This window comes from Urtica dioica, chromosome 7 (genome assembly GCF_054948205.1).
Source record: "Urtica dioica subsp. dioica isolate 48M chromosome 7, U.dioica_male_clone48M_v1_H2, whole genome shotgun sequence".
NCBI classification, from domain to species: Eukaryota; Viridiplantae; Streptophyta; class Magnoliopsida; order Rosales; family Urticaceae; genus Urtica; species Urtica dioica.
In genome coordinates, this window is record NC_142762.1 from 35,415,588 (window position 1) to 35,429,864 (window position 14,277).

General features: G+C 39.8%; 3 protein-coding genes across 3 annotated transcripts; 2 read left to right on the forward strand and 1 right to left on the reverse strand.

Moving 5' to 3' along the window:
• Positions 1-74: 74 nt before the first annotated feature.
• On the forward strand, positions 75-7,116 carry LOC149391085 (uncharacterized). Its single transcript, XM_089619675.1, has 7 exons — positions 75-336; positions 404-545; positions 640-741; positions 832-959; positions 1,190-1,443; positions 1,528-1,618; positions 6,570-7,116. The coding sequence occupies exons 1-7, from the start codon at positions 220-222 to the stop codon at positions 6,951-6,953; spliced, it is 1,218 nt and encodes a 405-aa protein (XP_089475801.1). The 5' UTR covers positions 75-219; the 3' UTR covers positions 6,954-7,116.
• Positions 7,117-7,207: 91 nt separating this feature from the next.
• Positions 7,208-8,150, reverse strand: LOC149391086 (uncharacterized). The gene is made up of 3 exons (XM_089619677.1): positions 8,041-8,150; positions 7,850-7,910; positions 7,208-7,610 (listed from the first exon to the last, which is right to left on the reverse strand). Exons 2-3 carry the CDS (start codon positions 7,891-7,893, stop codon positions 7,370-7,372), a joined length of 285 nt encoding a protein of 94 aa, XP_089475803.1. The 5' UTR covers positions 7,894-7,910; positions 8,041-8,150; the 3' UTR covers positions 7,208-7,369.
• Positions 8,151-8,222: 72 nt separating this feature from the next.
• LOC149391087 (uncharacterized) lies at positions 8,223-9,041 on the forward strand. Its single transcript, XM_089619676.1, has 3 exons — positions 8,223-8,457; positions 8,542-8,610; positions 8,833-9,041. Exons 1-3 carry the CDS (start codon positions 8,305-8,307, stop codon positions 8,998-9,000), a joined length of 390 nt encoding a protein of 129 aa, XP_089475802.1. The 5' UTR covers positions 8,223-8,304; the 3' UTR covers positions 9,001-9,041.
• The last annotated feature ends 5,236 nt before the right edge of the window (positions 9,042-14,277 follow it).

Below are 14,277 nucleotides of genomic sequence, written 5' to 3' on the forward strand. Positions count from 1 at the left end.
TCTGTGAATAAAAAAAATAGTTGGCTCACCATTTTTTAATAGAATAAGTAAAATCGATGTTGGGAAAAAGACTTTCTGCGAAAGATTAAAATTTAAAAACAGTGTGTTTAATTTTGAGTGCAAAACTGCAGATCAGATATTAGCACTGTCAAAGCTTTATAATAGTAAACTTAAAAAGTATTGGCGCCAAATAGGAAAAAAAGGGGTTCTTGATTGGAAATGGCGTCGTCGATAATTGGATGGTACGGACCGCTAATCGATCTCTCGGAAGCGAAGCTTCACGTCGGCGATTTCGTTCAGCTTCTTGTCTTCGTCCACAACTCCAATCCCGTTCAGGTCTCTCTCAATCTCTCTCTCTCTCGATGAAATCATTACTTTCCTCTTGAATATTGAGATTTGGCAGTACAAGTCATGGAGAGAAGGAGAGATCATGAGGAGCGACATTCGCGTCGGAGATGATACGAGGCCACACTTTCCCGTCTCCGTTTGGCCCAACCAGATCGGACCTTCCATGCCCGTTCCCGGTGACGTCATTCTTCTGCAAAGTAACTCTCTCTCTCTCTCTCTCTCTCTCTCTCTCTCTCTCTCTCTCTCTCTCTCTCTCTTCGTTGCTTCTTAGAATGGGTCTTCTCTCTTCAGACGTGAAGATTACGAAATACGGAAGTGCGTTGGAGGCCAGGACCGTACACTGCTCTTCTCTGTTGCCTTTAATCCACCCTTATCACTCACTTCTCTCCAAAGGTACCATCTTTTTCCTTTGATTTACAGAATTAGGACGCAAACACGTGTCTTTGATTATTTACGACTCGTCATTATTGCCAAGTGGTTCAGGCTCGGGAGAGTTGGTGGCTGAGTGCCGGGTCGGGGCCGTGGCTAAAGAAAAGCTGAGGAAAGTGATAGAATGGGTGAAGAAACAATACGGGTCCGGGTTTTTCAGCGCTCAAATCGACCGTGGTCCGGTATTCATTCTCTTTCATATCTTGCTACGAGTCCGTTGACTTTGGTCAACTGGAAATTCTGTAATAGACAGTCTTCTGTGACTGATAATATTGAGGAACCAAGAAGGTGCAACTAACTTGTATTTTGTTTTTCACAGAACTTGTGATTTCTGGTATTTTTTTTTTCTGTTCTAGTTACGGTTGGAGCAAGTTTTCAATACTGACAACACCCTGGCACTATCAAATTTCAGCTCGCGAGGAACTGGAAGGTTCCAGAAGAGAGAAAGTCTAAGGACTGTCTTTCACTATCGGAAGTGTTGGGCTTAACCGAGCTGTGCAAGGCAGTCTTTTTTGCGTCCGTAGGCGAAATCTTCATGCCATTCATCGACAAAGAGAAGATGTTTCTCAGCAGGAGGATGTACGAAGAAGGAGATTCCAGCTTGGCGACCGATCTCATTTGTACCGGCTGCCCGTTATGCGGTTCTCCTTTGAATCTGGATCAAAAGTGAGAAACAGTTCGATATCTCGGCGTGATTATGAAGTGGTACAACGACTGATTGTTTTTGTTTTTTTTTTCATTGTCGAAAAGGTCTATGTACGAGCGCGACGCAACGCCTTTATACTGCTCAGAGAGTTCAGACCGACTTCACGTAGTAAGCTTCATATACAGGCCTTTCATGGTACGGATATATTATCACATCCTTTTTAGTATTAAATGTAGAAATTACTGATTTAATTTGTTTCCAGTATTATCAGGATTTAGATACTCGGAAATCATCCTGTATATCTGCTGTAATTAGGTAGAGATAAAATAGGAATTAGTTGTTTATTCTGTTTTATCCTTTCCTAGAATAGAGGATCTGATTGTATTTAGTTTGTGTATAAATAGGCTATTCAGCCGTATGGAATAATATACAAAAATTTCTTCTTCCTAAAACTTACATGGTATCAGAGCCACGCTCTAAACCAACCCACCCGATGGAAGACACACCGACCAGCCAAGATTCCTCTTCTTCGATCACTCAAACAAACACCATGGAAACATCCCAGTCGGCCGTTCATTCTTCTATGCTCATCACAGGGCATAGATTGAATGGAAGGAATTTTCTGGAATGGTCCCAATCGGTGAAACTTGCGATTGATGAGAGGGGAAAATTAGGATACCTAACTGGCGAAGTGAAGACCGTGAAGGAAGGAGAAAAGGGCTACAACACCTGGAGATCCGAAAACTCGCTGATAATGGCGTGGCTACTCAATGCGATGGATGCTGCCATTGCAAAGCCTCACCTTTTCATGAAGACGGCGAATGAAATCTGGGTGTCAATCCGGGAGACATACTCGGATCTGGGCAATTCATCGCAGATCTTCGAATTGAAGACAAAGCTGTGGAAGTCCAGACAAGGAGAAAGAGAAGTGACGGCCTACTACAACGAGATGGTGTCGTTGTGGCAGGAGTTAGATCAGTGCCATGATGATGATAAGTGGGAAAGCGCGGCTGACTATGCTCGACAACAGAAGCCCGAAGAGAATGATCGCGTATACATGTTTCTGGCTGGTGTAAACAAGGATCTTGACGAAGTGAAGGGAAGAATTCTCGGAAGACGTCCGCTGCCGTCAATGAGAGAAGTCTTCTCCGAGATTCGACTCGAGGAAAACAGGAGGAAGGTCATGAGTAACACCAGCGAAGATTCTGCGAGCAAGATTGAGTCATCAGCCTTATTCTCATGCGGGAATGGAAACGAGGGAGAGAAGAAGAAGCCGTGGTGCGATTACTGCAAGAAGCTGTGGCACACGAGAGAGACTTGCTGGAAACTTCACGGGAAACCAACTGGAGACAAGAAGAAAAAGGAGAAGGCCTTCCAAACCAGTGCCGAGACTTCTCATGAAGAACAAGTCAACTCAGAACAGCCCAATCTCACGAAGGATCAGATCGAGCAGCTCCTGAAACTACTAAACCTATCCAAAAAATCCAGCCTCGATAGTCCCTCATGTTCTTTCGCACAAAATGGTAAACCAATATCTTCTATTCCTTCTTCCTACTCATGTTCAAAAAACACAGACACTTGGATCATTGATTCAGGTGCGAGTGATCATATGACAGGAAATCCAAATAGCTTTTCAACCTATAAACCGTGTGCTGGCAATAGGAAAGTTAGAATTGCTAATGGAACCCTTTCAGCCATAGCAGGTCTAGGGAATATCAATGTTTCAAGCTCTCTACCATTATCTAAAGTGCTACATGTCCCAAATTTATCTTGTAATCTGTTCTCTATTAGCAAGATAACAAAAGCCCTAAATTGTCGTGCAATCTTTTACCCATCTTATTGCATATTTCAGGAACTGGACTCGGGAAGACGATTGGCAATGCTAGAGAATGTGACGGACTCTATATCCTAGACCCAGAACCGGACTCAAATAAGGGAAGTCAAGAGAGTTCTTGCCTGAATATTGTCTCAAGTCCGAATAATAATGAGATTTATTTACTGCATTTTCGCTTAGGACATCCTAGCTTTTATTATCTTAAAAAATTGTTTCCTGAATTGTTTATTAATAAAGATCTTTCCAGCTTTCATTGTGAAATATGTGCATTAGCAAAGCATCATAAAAACACATATCCACCTAGGGAATATAAATCATCTAAACCATTTTCACTAATTCATAGTGATATATGGGGAGCTTCTAGAGTACCAACATGCAATGGAAAAAGATGGTTTATTACCCTAATTGACGATCATACACGAGTAACTTGGGTTTTCCTACTTAAAGAAAAATCAGAGGTAGAAAATGTTTTCAAAAATTTCTATAGTATGGTTCAAACTCAGTTTAATACTCGGATACAAATGGTTAGGAGTGATAATGGACGAGAATACTTTGCGAAAAATTTAAATCAATTCTTTGAAGAAAAAGGGATAATTCACCAAAGTTCTTGTGTTGACACACCACCACAAAATGGCATAGCGGAAAGAAAAAATAGACATATCTTAGAGGTCATTCGTGCATTAATGTTTTCAGCAAAAATCCCTAATTATCTTTGGGGAGACAGTGTTCTTCATGCTACATATTTAATTAATCGAATGCCTTCAAAAGTTTTATCTTTTCAAACACCTATGAGTCTTTTTCAAAGAGAATTTCCAAAATCAAGAGTTTTTAATTCTATGCCATTAAAGATTTTTGGGTGCACGGTGTTTATCAAAAATCCTGACCGAAATGCAAGTAAACTCGATCCTAGAGGAAAAAAAATGTGTTTTGTGGGGATAGCCCCGACTCAAAGAGGATATAAGTGTTTTGATCCGTCTACACGGAAAACCATAATCACAATGGATACAACCTTTTTTGAAAATACACTTTTTTACAACTCATCTTCAGGGGGAGTTTGAAGGTGAAGATTTCGAAGGCTACAGGTTAGATAATTCTGGAATAAATATTCAGGAAATAGAAAACTCTGAAAGTATTGATGTTAAAAAAATAAGTGATATTGAGTCGATGAATCTTTTAAAAGAAAATGAACCAAGTATCACAGAAAATAAATCTCAAGAGGACAGGTACAATAATCGGGCAAGCAGTCTGTTTGAAAAAACATATGTGAGAAAGGCTCTAGCTCAAGATATAGAAGTTGTCACATCTCCGGCAAGTCAAGAATCTGAACCGGAGAAAGAACCTGAGGTAAGTGAGCCTATCCTTGATCTTGATTTACCTATTGCTATAAGAAAAGAGAGACGTGCTTGTACAAAAATCCCTTTGTATCCTACCTCTTCATATGTCTCATATTCTAACCTATCCTCTACCTTTTCTACCTTCACCACAAACATATTCGATATTGTCATTCCTAGTAGTATTCAGGAAGCTTTGGCTCAACCGGAGTGGAAGAAGGCTGTTTTTGAAGAGATAAAAGCTCTTGAGAAGAATCGGACCTGGTCTGTGGAGAAACTACCGAGAGGGAAGCCTATAGTCGGTTGTAAATGGGTGTTCACGCCCAAGTTCAAAGCTGATGGAACTCTTGAACGTCTCAAAGCGCGATTGGTGGCAAAAGGGTTTACTCAAACATACGGAATAGACTATACTGAAACGTTCTCACCAGTCGCGAAGCTAAATACGGTGAGAATTCTGTTATCTATTGCAGCAAACCGTGACTGGCCATTGAGACAGTTTGATGTGAAGAACGCATTCCTCAATGGGAAGCTCGAGGAAGAAGTTTACATGAGCCCACCACCCGGATTTGAAGACAGCTTCAACTCCAACGTTTGCAGATTGGAAAAGGCGCTATACGGGCTCAAACAATCACCACGTGCGTGGTTCGACCGATTCACTCAGTTTGTGAAAGGGCAAGGATACACTCAAGCGCAGGCAGATCATACAATGTTCACAAGATACTCGGAGGAAAAAAGGATTTCGGTGCTGATTGTATACGTGGACGACATAATTCTCACGGGAGATGACTACGGAGAATTGGAACGCTTGAAGGAAAAGCTTGCGAAGGAGTTTGAGGTAAAAGATTTGGAAGAAATGAAATACTTCCTAGGTATGGAAGTGATCGAAGAAGGGCATCGTTGTCTCTCAAAGAAAATATATCCTAGACCTCTTGAAGGATACAGGAATGAGTGGGTGTCGGCCGGCTGAAACCCCAATAGATCCGAACCAAAAGCTCGGAAGTATAGAAGATGGAGTTCCGGTGAATGTTCAACGATATCAAAGACTAGTGGGAAGGTTGATTTACTTGTCTCACACAAGGCCCGATATAGCCTTTGCTGTGAGTTTAGTAAGTCAATTCATGCATAGTCCTTATGAAGAGCATCTCGAAGCCACAAACTGGATTCTAAGGTATCTAAAGAGTTGTCCAGGAAAGGGGCTGCTGTTTAAGAAGAACGAAACAAGAGCTGTGAAGGCATTTACTGACGCGGATTGGGCTGGAGCGGGAAATCGAAGGTCTACTTCAGGTTATTGTACCTACGTGTGGGGAAATCTAGTCACTTGGAGGAGTAAAAAACAGAACGTGGTGTCGAGAAGTAGCGCAGAGGCAGAATTTCGATCAATGGCGAATGGTATTTGCAAACTCATATGGATAAAGCGGGTTCTTGAAGATCTCCGAGAAACAGCCGAACTACCTCTACGACTATTCTGCGACAACAAGGCCGCCATAAGCATTGCGCAAAATCCAGTTCAACACGACCGCACGAAGCACATAGAGATCGATTGACACTTCATAAAGGAGAAGATGGATGCCGGGATAATATGTACTCCGTACATCAGCACAAAGGAGCAAACAGCAGACATCTTGACGAAAGGGTTATTTAGGCCAACATTCGATTTTTTTTGTAAACAAGTTGGGCATGTTTGATATTTATGCACCAACTTGAGGGGGAGTGTAGAAATTACTGATTTAATTTGTTTCCAGTATTATCAGGATTTAGATACTCGGAAATCATCCTGTATATCTGCTGTAATTAGGTAGAGATAAAATAGAAATTAGTTGTTTATTCTATTTTATCCTTTCCCAGAATAGAGGATCTGATTGTATTTAGTTTGTGTATAAATAGGCTATTCAGCCGTATGGAATAATATACAAAAATTTCTTCTTCCTAAAACTTACATTAAACATGTTGCTATGCATGTTAATCCCATTTTGAATTTCAGCTGTATGTGTGGGACGAATCCGAGCACATGCCTATTCTCGTCAGAAACAAGGCCGCGGAGCTCTTGTTCGGGAACATCAAGGCCGAGCAAGTCTATGTGAGCTTTAGAGGGCAACAACGGAGTAACATAACAAGTGGTGACGGGGATTCGGGTTCGAAGCGGAAACAAAGCCGTCCCAACAACTTTAACTTTTATCTCGTCTGGCATATCCTTTTGAAAGCCTTGTTGCGACAAGAAGGAAAGAACAGCCCTTTGAAATTCACGGTTAATGCGAACACTAGTTTGGACAGAGAAAACGGTGGGTTTCAGCTGGTTTCTGTGTCGATGCCATGTTTTGGAACTCAAGATGCATTATTAGACCGAACTGTATCATTGAAGAACTAGTCCTATGATAATTAAACTCTATTACTACAAGGGTTTTCGTCGTTGTGGTATATATTATTGTATTATATGTTCCATTATCTGCGCAGGTTTTCAAATTCTTTCAATTTTGCAATGGAAGTATATTTCTACGTGTAAAAAAAAAAAAAAAAAAAACCCTTAGCAGAAAACATTTACACTGACTGGATGACAAAATAGCAGATATGGAAACAGAGAATATCGAATTTCAATTCGAGTTATTCAATAGGAACCAGCAGTAACAAGATAAAACCTGCAATGGTTATTTTTCTTCTCACACAATTTGATTAGTTCCACATTCTCGCAAGCTGCTCATAACAGATTCCAATTGTAAAAACCAAAACCAGAAGTTGTTTCAACACAAGGCTACTCATGTAATAAAAGCAAACAAAGAGTTGAGCCTAAAACTTAGGCTTGCCTCCTTCCTCGGGGAAAGAGGTATCGTTCGAGGAATTCTGAGCTTCCAAAAGCTGCAATTGGCGCTCGGCGTGCTCTCTCTCGCAGGCCGTTATTCCCATTATGATGTCCAGCATTGTTCCGGTCGTCCCGAAGAACACCAGCGGAGCAAAAGACTTCTTTTTTATTCCCACCGGAATCGCCAGCAACGCCCCGGCCACCGAGAACACCCACGTCCCTAATGCACTGCATTTTCACATTTCAATCAAACCTCCTTCAACACTAATCACTCTTACACAGCCTTAAATGCCAGTGTTCTGTTGTCTCTTACTCAAAATACAATTAGGACCTTAATTCTTTCTCAAATACCTAGCATAATAGAGGTTTCAACGGAAAATCTCAACATCAAAGTAGAGTTTTATGTATACCAGTCAACCAAATCAAATATGACTCAAAATCAGGGAATAAAATTGTAAGGGACTGACTTGGAGACTGAGCACTCTTCGAGTTGCTTCTCTTCACCTCCCATTCTGAAAATCGCACGACCTGTAATAAAATCCACTCTTAATTTCCCACACTACCAAAAACCCACGCAAAGATGGTTTTTATCAACGCCGGTGATTCCTCCGATCAACATTTCAGAAACAATAATAACAAATTGATGGGAAAGTCTCACCTTGTTGGAAGCCTGAAGAAAGTGGTCGTTTCGGGGGTGTTTTGTTGCAGCGACAAGTCGTAATGATGAGGGAAAGTGAGAGAATTGGAATTGGGACTTGGGAGTTAAGGTTGCACAAATTTCCTTGCACTTTATTTCTTTTATATACTTAGCGTCAATTGTTTTGAACTTTACAAATCAGTCCTTTAAGTATATAATTTTGTCGATACTACGGAACGGAGAGAGAGAGGGAAGGAAGGAAAGAAAGAAAGCATCGGCGAGGAAATGAGGGGAGTCGGAGGACCGCTTCTGAGCATCGGCGATCTTTTGAGCGACATCGGAGATTCAGTCTCAGATTCCGATCTCAACTCTCTCTCTTCTCTTTCTTCCAAACCCACTCAATCCTCCCATGCCGTTGATCTCCCCAAGCTCTTCCAGGTTCAATTCAATTTCGAAAGTGATAACGGGACTCAATAACTTGGCCCAGGAAATTCTTCGTTGCTGAAATTTGAATCGTCTCAGGAGACTTACAAGGATCTGAACGAAGCTCTCGCCGGGTCGGACCACTCGTGGACTGCTCTGACATTAAAGGTATGATCGAATTCAAAACCAAAAATCAACGACACCTTCGTTTTTGGCGGCGTTAGTCCACGGAAACACCTTGATTACTTTCATCCCCGAACCTCATTGAGAAAAGCTTATCATCACTAAAATACTTTTCCTAAATGTTTTGGTTCAAACGGCTGAAACTTGGGTTCAATTAGGGTTGTTGCATAAGGTGTAATTGCTGTTTTTCCTTTTTCTCATTCTCAGCTATGCAGTGCCGTTGAAACAGCGAACGAGTTGGTACGGTCGGCTAACTCGAACGCCGGAGAATTATCGGACAGAGTGGGAGAGCTCGAGGAGGTCGTCAAGAGAGGAGACAAGGCTGTGTCGGTGGCTCGGGGCCTTGTCTCTTCTCTGGCCCAAAAGGAGAGGTAAGTAAGTACGGCCCGTTGCGAAAAAGTGTTGAAAACTCGGGGGAACAAATGAGTATTTGTTCTTTGTTTTGTGGGGGGATTAGATCACACTGTTTGTTCATTTACTTTCTCCAGAAAATCTCGCATTTTTCTGCACTCTATCTAGATGTTTAATTTTATAATAGTAGGATTACGTTATCAACATTGTCCACTTGTTTTCCTGCGATTAATTTCACGCCTGTTTGTGAAGCCGTGGCTTGTTGAATATGATAATGATGTGAAACTCTGTGCGTCTCTGTGTATCTTCTGTTAGGAACATAGATATAAGAGAACAGTAATTAGATAAGTAAGGGATACCATATAATATTTAGCTAAGTTAGCTTATGAATAAGAGGGGTGAAGAAAATCATGAAAATTGTATCAGGGATTAGTGGGAGCAAGAGATTCCTCGTGGGAGAGCATGAACCTCTCAAAATATGATTCAACTCTTCGATATTTTCATGAGTACAAAATACATTAGTTTGTAACGTCTTCCTTTTTTTAGTGATTTTTTACCAAGGGGTTTTTGTGTTGCTATTAGTATGGAAGTCGTTTAGCTGGTTGATAAAAAAGATGAGCTTTATCCCCTGTAGTTCTTTGGTGTTTTCTAATTTTGTGAGCGACTTTATGTAGTTGGGTTGATTCATTAGAAGAAGATGAAGCTGAATAAACCTCCCCTTCTAATATTTTTATTAAGAATTTAATCGCTTCATAATCTAGCTGTGTACTATTTTCATCAGTAGACCGGCATTATCACTCACGTTGTTTATCTGATATATAAAGCCGACAATTAAATAGAGATATTATAAACAAAGAATACTCATTTTTAGATATGCTATTGAATAGCAAAAGAAAAACAAAATGTAACAAAAAAAATCACTACCACATCCATTATGGCTGTGATCCTGTCGGAAATCGTTCTTATTTTTAGTTACAAAGATGAAAAGTAGTTATTTTTTGGGCCGTCCAATGATGATGTTCGAGTGGGCTTCGGTCTTTGTGATTTTTACCAGGTGGGGATCGGAAATTGTGGGGCCATAGGCAGCCTCTCTGGTAGGTGTTATAGTCGGGGGTGTTACAATGTGCCTAAGCAATTGTGACAAACCTTGTCCACGGCTCCGTATCCGATTATCTTCCTCGTTGTGGGGCCCACTAGCATCGAGCACGCCACACAGCAGCCTTTGAAATCCCCATCTCTCTGATTTCCTATGTAGAAAAAGACGAACAAAGTGGTTTGTGTGGAGTTTGATGGGATATTGTTCATGGCATTTTTTTAACAGGGAGCTTTGTGTCAATTTTTTGGGGTGACTAATAATAAGAATGGCACTTCAAGTTAGTTTTTATCTCTTTAGCTAATGAAGAGTGTTGCTCAACTTGAAAATTGGTTGATTATGCTATTATTAAATTATTTGTTTACTTTTTCTAATTTGGTGCATAGCGGTAAGTATTAATTATTTCAATAAAATAGAACCTAAGAGCTGTTGGTCACACGGTTACCCTTGGCCTTGGATTATTTCCACGAGGTCCTGACTTCAAGCCCCTCTAAAATAACTACCTAGCATTCTACCTGGCTCAATTTTGATGGGAGACGGAATAGTCGTCATCTCTCTTTTCGGTTTGAGTTTTCTGTTAGATTTTGGTCTATACAGGTAGAAGAATCATCTTCTTTATGGTCATCGGACTCCGATTTTTTGGATTTATCCATAAAGCATCTTTGGGTATTTTGAAAGAGGCTTATTAGTACTCGATTTGTAATGTGCTATTCGATCTTCCCTTTACCAGAAGGATGCACAAAATGAGCGACCACCTGTACTTAGTGTTAGATTCAATTCGACTTAAATATATGGTGTATCTTTTAAGATGTTATTTTCTTGTATTTGAGGGTGTTTTACCCTATTATTAATAGAAGCTCAGTGCATTTTCTCATCCTAGTAGTCACTTCCATCATCTGCTTCCATCTCATTAACATTTTTACTTTTGGCATTTAGAGTTGCATCTACAACATCCCCCATCCACAACCACCTCATCTCATCTTCACTGGCCTCATAACCACTTTGTTCTTCAATGCCCTCTTCATCATCACCATTAGACTCTATCCCTTGATAGACATCAGAACAAGGCTCTTGGTTCAGGCTCACATCACCAATAACCTGTTCATTATCATCATCAAAAGTCACTTGGTTCACGTGAACATCAGCAACAAGCTCATCATTCACAATCACAACCGCATTAGGCTCTTCATTCACATCACCAACAACACATGGCTCTTGACTCTGATTACCACTAGCAGGTACATGAGGTTGTTCACCACAAGGTTCACTACATGAGGCTCAATCTGTTGTTGTCTATGGTGACCACACCATATTTCAACACAACTTGACTCAAGTAGTTCTACAATCCTTTTTAGCAAAGACACATCATTTAAAACGTGGTCTACCTCATTACCAATTCCGGTCTCCCACCGGGCACCCAAGGTCATGTTTTAAAATACCATCTAATTCCACTATATACACTTTATCTATGTTGGAGATAAGAAATGATACCTTTATTATACCTCCACCCACGATTGTTGAACTTCATTTTCACTCCCATGGTGAACCACACAAGTAAACAAACCAGATCCAGCTACTGTAAACAAACATTAAATAACTCACTTAGTATTGAAACAAATAAAGTATAAGATAAAAGACAATGACATCAAACTGAACAACGGCCCATATGTACCCCGATTTTATAGATACAGTGGGACATCAAGACAAAAGAAAATAAATATTTAACAATGGAACATTAAATATTCAACAACCAACTTACAAAAAAAGGGAAATTAATGGCCTCAAGTAGTAGTGAGTTCAATACTTTAGACCAAAATAAACCAAACTATGTTTTTGGACATTTTTATTGGTACACCCAACATAAAATTTCTCTTTTACCCTTATTTTTTTCTTTTCTTAATCTGGTCATAAATTCTCAGTTCTCACAACTCTCTCTCTCTCTCCACCGTCTTTTTTCTTTTATTTCCTTTTCTCTTATCTTCCCTCCCGTCCTCTTTTTTCCCCTCCTCTTCTTTATGTCCAAATCGCAACCATCACGGAGCTCGATCGGAGAATCTAAGCTCCTCCACATCGGTCGTGGCAGATCACTTTCTCGCCGCCGTTGTCGTTCTCGTCAAACTCTGACACATAAAATTTCGAGGTCCACCGCGATGGATAGCCGGGTGCTGCACTTCACGAGCTCTTCTCCGGCGAGCTCCTCCACCCCACCAGACAAGCTCTTCACGCTCTTCTCGCCGCCGTGGTGGATGGATCCACCACTCTCTCTCTCTCTCATCTTCGATGCCGATATCCTCATCCCTCAGCGTCCTCTCTTGATCGGCGCTGTCGCCGCCGCGGTGGCTCTCGGCGCGACGCCGTGGCTTAGAGGCACAATGATTGGGGTTTGATTTTTAAGGGTTTGCTTCAAAATTTGATGAATATGATTGATTACCTCATCGAGCTTTGTGTTGGATTGTGATTCATTGGGGCATTTTGTAGATAACGAAATGGAGAGTGACCTCACTGACTGGTTTTGACGGAGAATCACTTTTATTTTTCCTACTGAAGTTTGAAGCTTGTTTGTTACTGAAAGGAAAAAAAAATGCTACTAAAGAAGCAATGTCAACTTCTGGGAATGTCAGCTTTCAATGCTCATAACTTTTCAGGACTGTTAGGACATGGGATAGTTCAGGACTGGCTAATTTTGTAAGTAGCCATATATCGAACCATGGTACTTGTGTACACAAAAATTTATTGTCACCTCTAGCACTTTAATCGAGTCCATTGATGAAAGAAACATACTTTAATTGAAAGGAAACAACCAATGTGTGATGGTATGATTGTGTTGTTGTTTAGGTGCACTGATCGCGACTTCTGCGGTTGATCGGGTCGAAGAGGTAGTCGAACTCGATTGTGTTAGAGAAAAATCGTGGAATGATTTTAATTTGTACAAACACTTTTTTTTGTACGTTTTTTATCTGTTGAATTATTTGTTTTGTTATGGTTTTGTTAATGTAAACCACAACACACCAGATAATAAGAACTCTTGTAGACGAGAGTTCGACATTTGTGTGTACGAACGGAGTGTAATTTATAAAAAAGCACTTGAATAGAAATGAAAATGATCATTCGGTCTTCTAATACGTTTTTTCTATTCCATTATTATTTTGTGATGTTTGCTTTGAATATAATGATCATTTTTTTTAATCTTTTTCTTTTCATGAAATGTTTTTTTTACAATCGTATTCGTATGTCTACAACTTTATGCAATTGTAGACATGTATGTATACAATTTCGATAATTATAAACATGTATATCTACAATTTTTGCAATTGTAGACATATACGTCTATAATTTTGATAATGTAGACATTTATGTGTATAAATCATGTATATCTACAATTTGTTTAATTGTGGACATGTACTTTTACAATTTCGATAATGTAGACATACATGTCTACAAATTTATGTAATTGTAGACATGTATGTCTACAATATTTGTGTATGTGGTTTTTGGATGTGACGGTGCTGAGAGAGACAAAAAACAAAAAACAAAAACAAAAAAACTTCGCAACTACCACCGCATATGGAAAAAAAAGGGAAGAAAAATTAGAAACAAAAAAAAATGAAATGAGACAGGCAGTGTAAAAATGAAAAAAAGGAAGAAATAAGAAAAAAAAATGATAGGATAATATGAACATTTGACAAAGAGACCACTACTAGAAGTGTCTAAAACTATATTTTAGTTTATTTTGGTCAAAAGTATTGAAACTACTAGTGTTTGTGACCATTTCCAAAAAAAAAAAAAAAAAAAAACCACCGAAGTGGTCCCTAGAATAAAATACAAGCTTTAACTCTTTTCCATATACACCATAAAAATCCAAAAGGCATTTGATCTAGTCCCGAGAAAAAAATACAGCATTTAACTCTTTTTCATATAAACTATTGCTTACCATATCTTGGGATTGATTTGTTGACTTCTTCTAGATTCTCTTCATAGTTCGAAGGTGATTCATTTCTCCTCGCCGACGAACCATGTAATTTTTTCGCAAGTGTTCTCTTCTTCCCCAGTGATTTCTTCTCCGGTGATTTTTTCGCAGGTGTTTTCTTCGCTGGTAAATTCTTCGATTTGTTCTTCATTGTTCAGTTCATGGACTTGGAAGAATAAGTTCGCGATTTCGAATTTGGGAACTGCGATTTTAGGTTTATGATCTTTTGGGTGGTTGATTT

Bases quoted from the DNA above. Each gene is read 5' to 3' on its own strand.
- LOC149391086 (XM_089619677.1), bottom strand. From the start codon at position 7,893: ATGGGAGGTGAAGAGAAGCAACTCGAAGAGTGCTCAGTCTCCAA. The intron at 7,611-7,849 runs GTCAGTCCCTTA...GTGAAAATGCAG, and splicing joins GAAGAGTGCTCAGTCTCCAA to TGCATTAGGGACGTGGGTGT.
- LOC149391085 (XM_089619675.1), top strand. From the start codon at position 220: ATGGCGTCGTCGATAATTGGATGGTACGGACCGCTAATCGATCTCTCG. The intron at 546-639 runs GTAACTCTCTCT...TTCTCTCTTCAG, and splicing joins TGACGTCATTCTTCTGCAAA to ACGTGAAGATTACGAAATAC. The intron at 1,444-1,527 runs GTGAGAAACAGT...ATTGTCGAAAAG, and splicing joins CCTTTGAATCTGGATCAAAA to GTCTATGTACGAGCGCGACG.
- LOC149391087 (XM_089619676.1), top strand. From the start codon at position 8,305: ATGAGGGGAGTCGGAGGACCGCTTCTGAGCATCGGCGATCTTTTGAGC. The intron at 8,458-8,541 runs GTTCAATTCAAT...GAATCGTCTCAG, and splicing joins ATCTCCCCAAGCTCTTCCAG to GAGACTTACAAGGATCTGAA. The intron at 8,611-8,832 runs GTATGATCGAAT...TCTCATTCTCAG, and splicing joins GGACTGCTCTGACATTAAAG to CTATGCAGTGCCGTTGAAAC.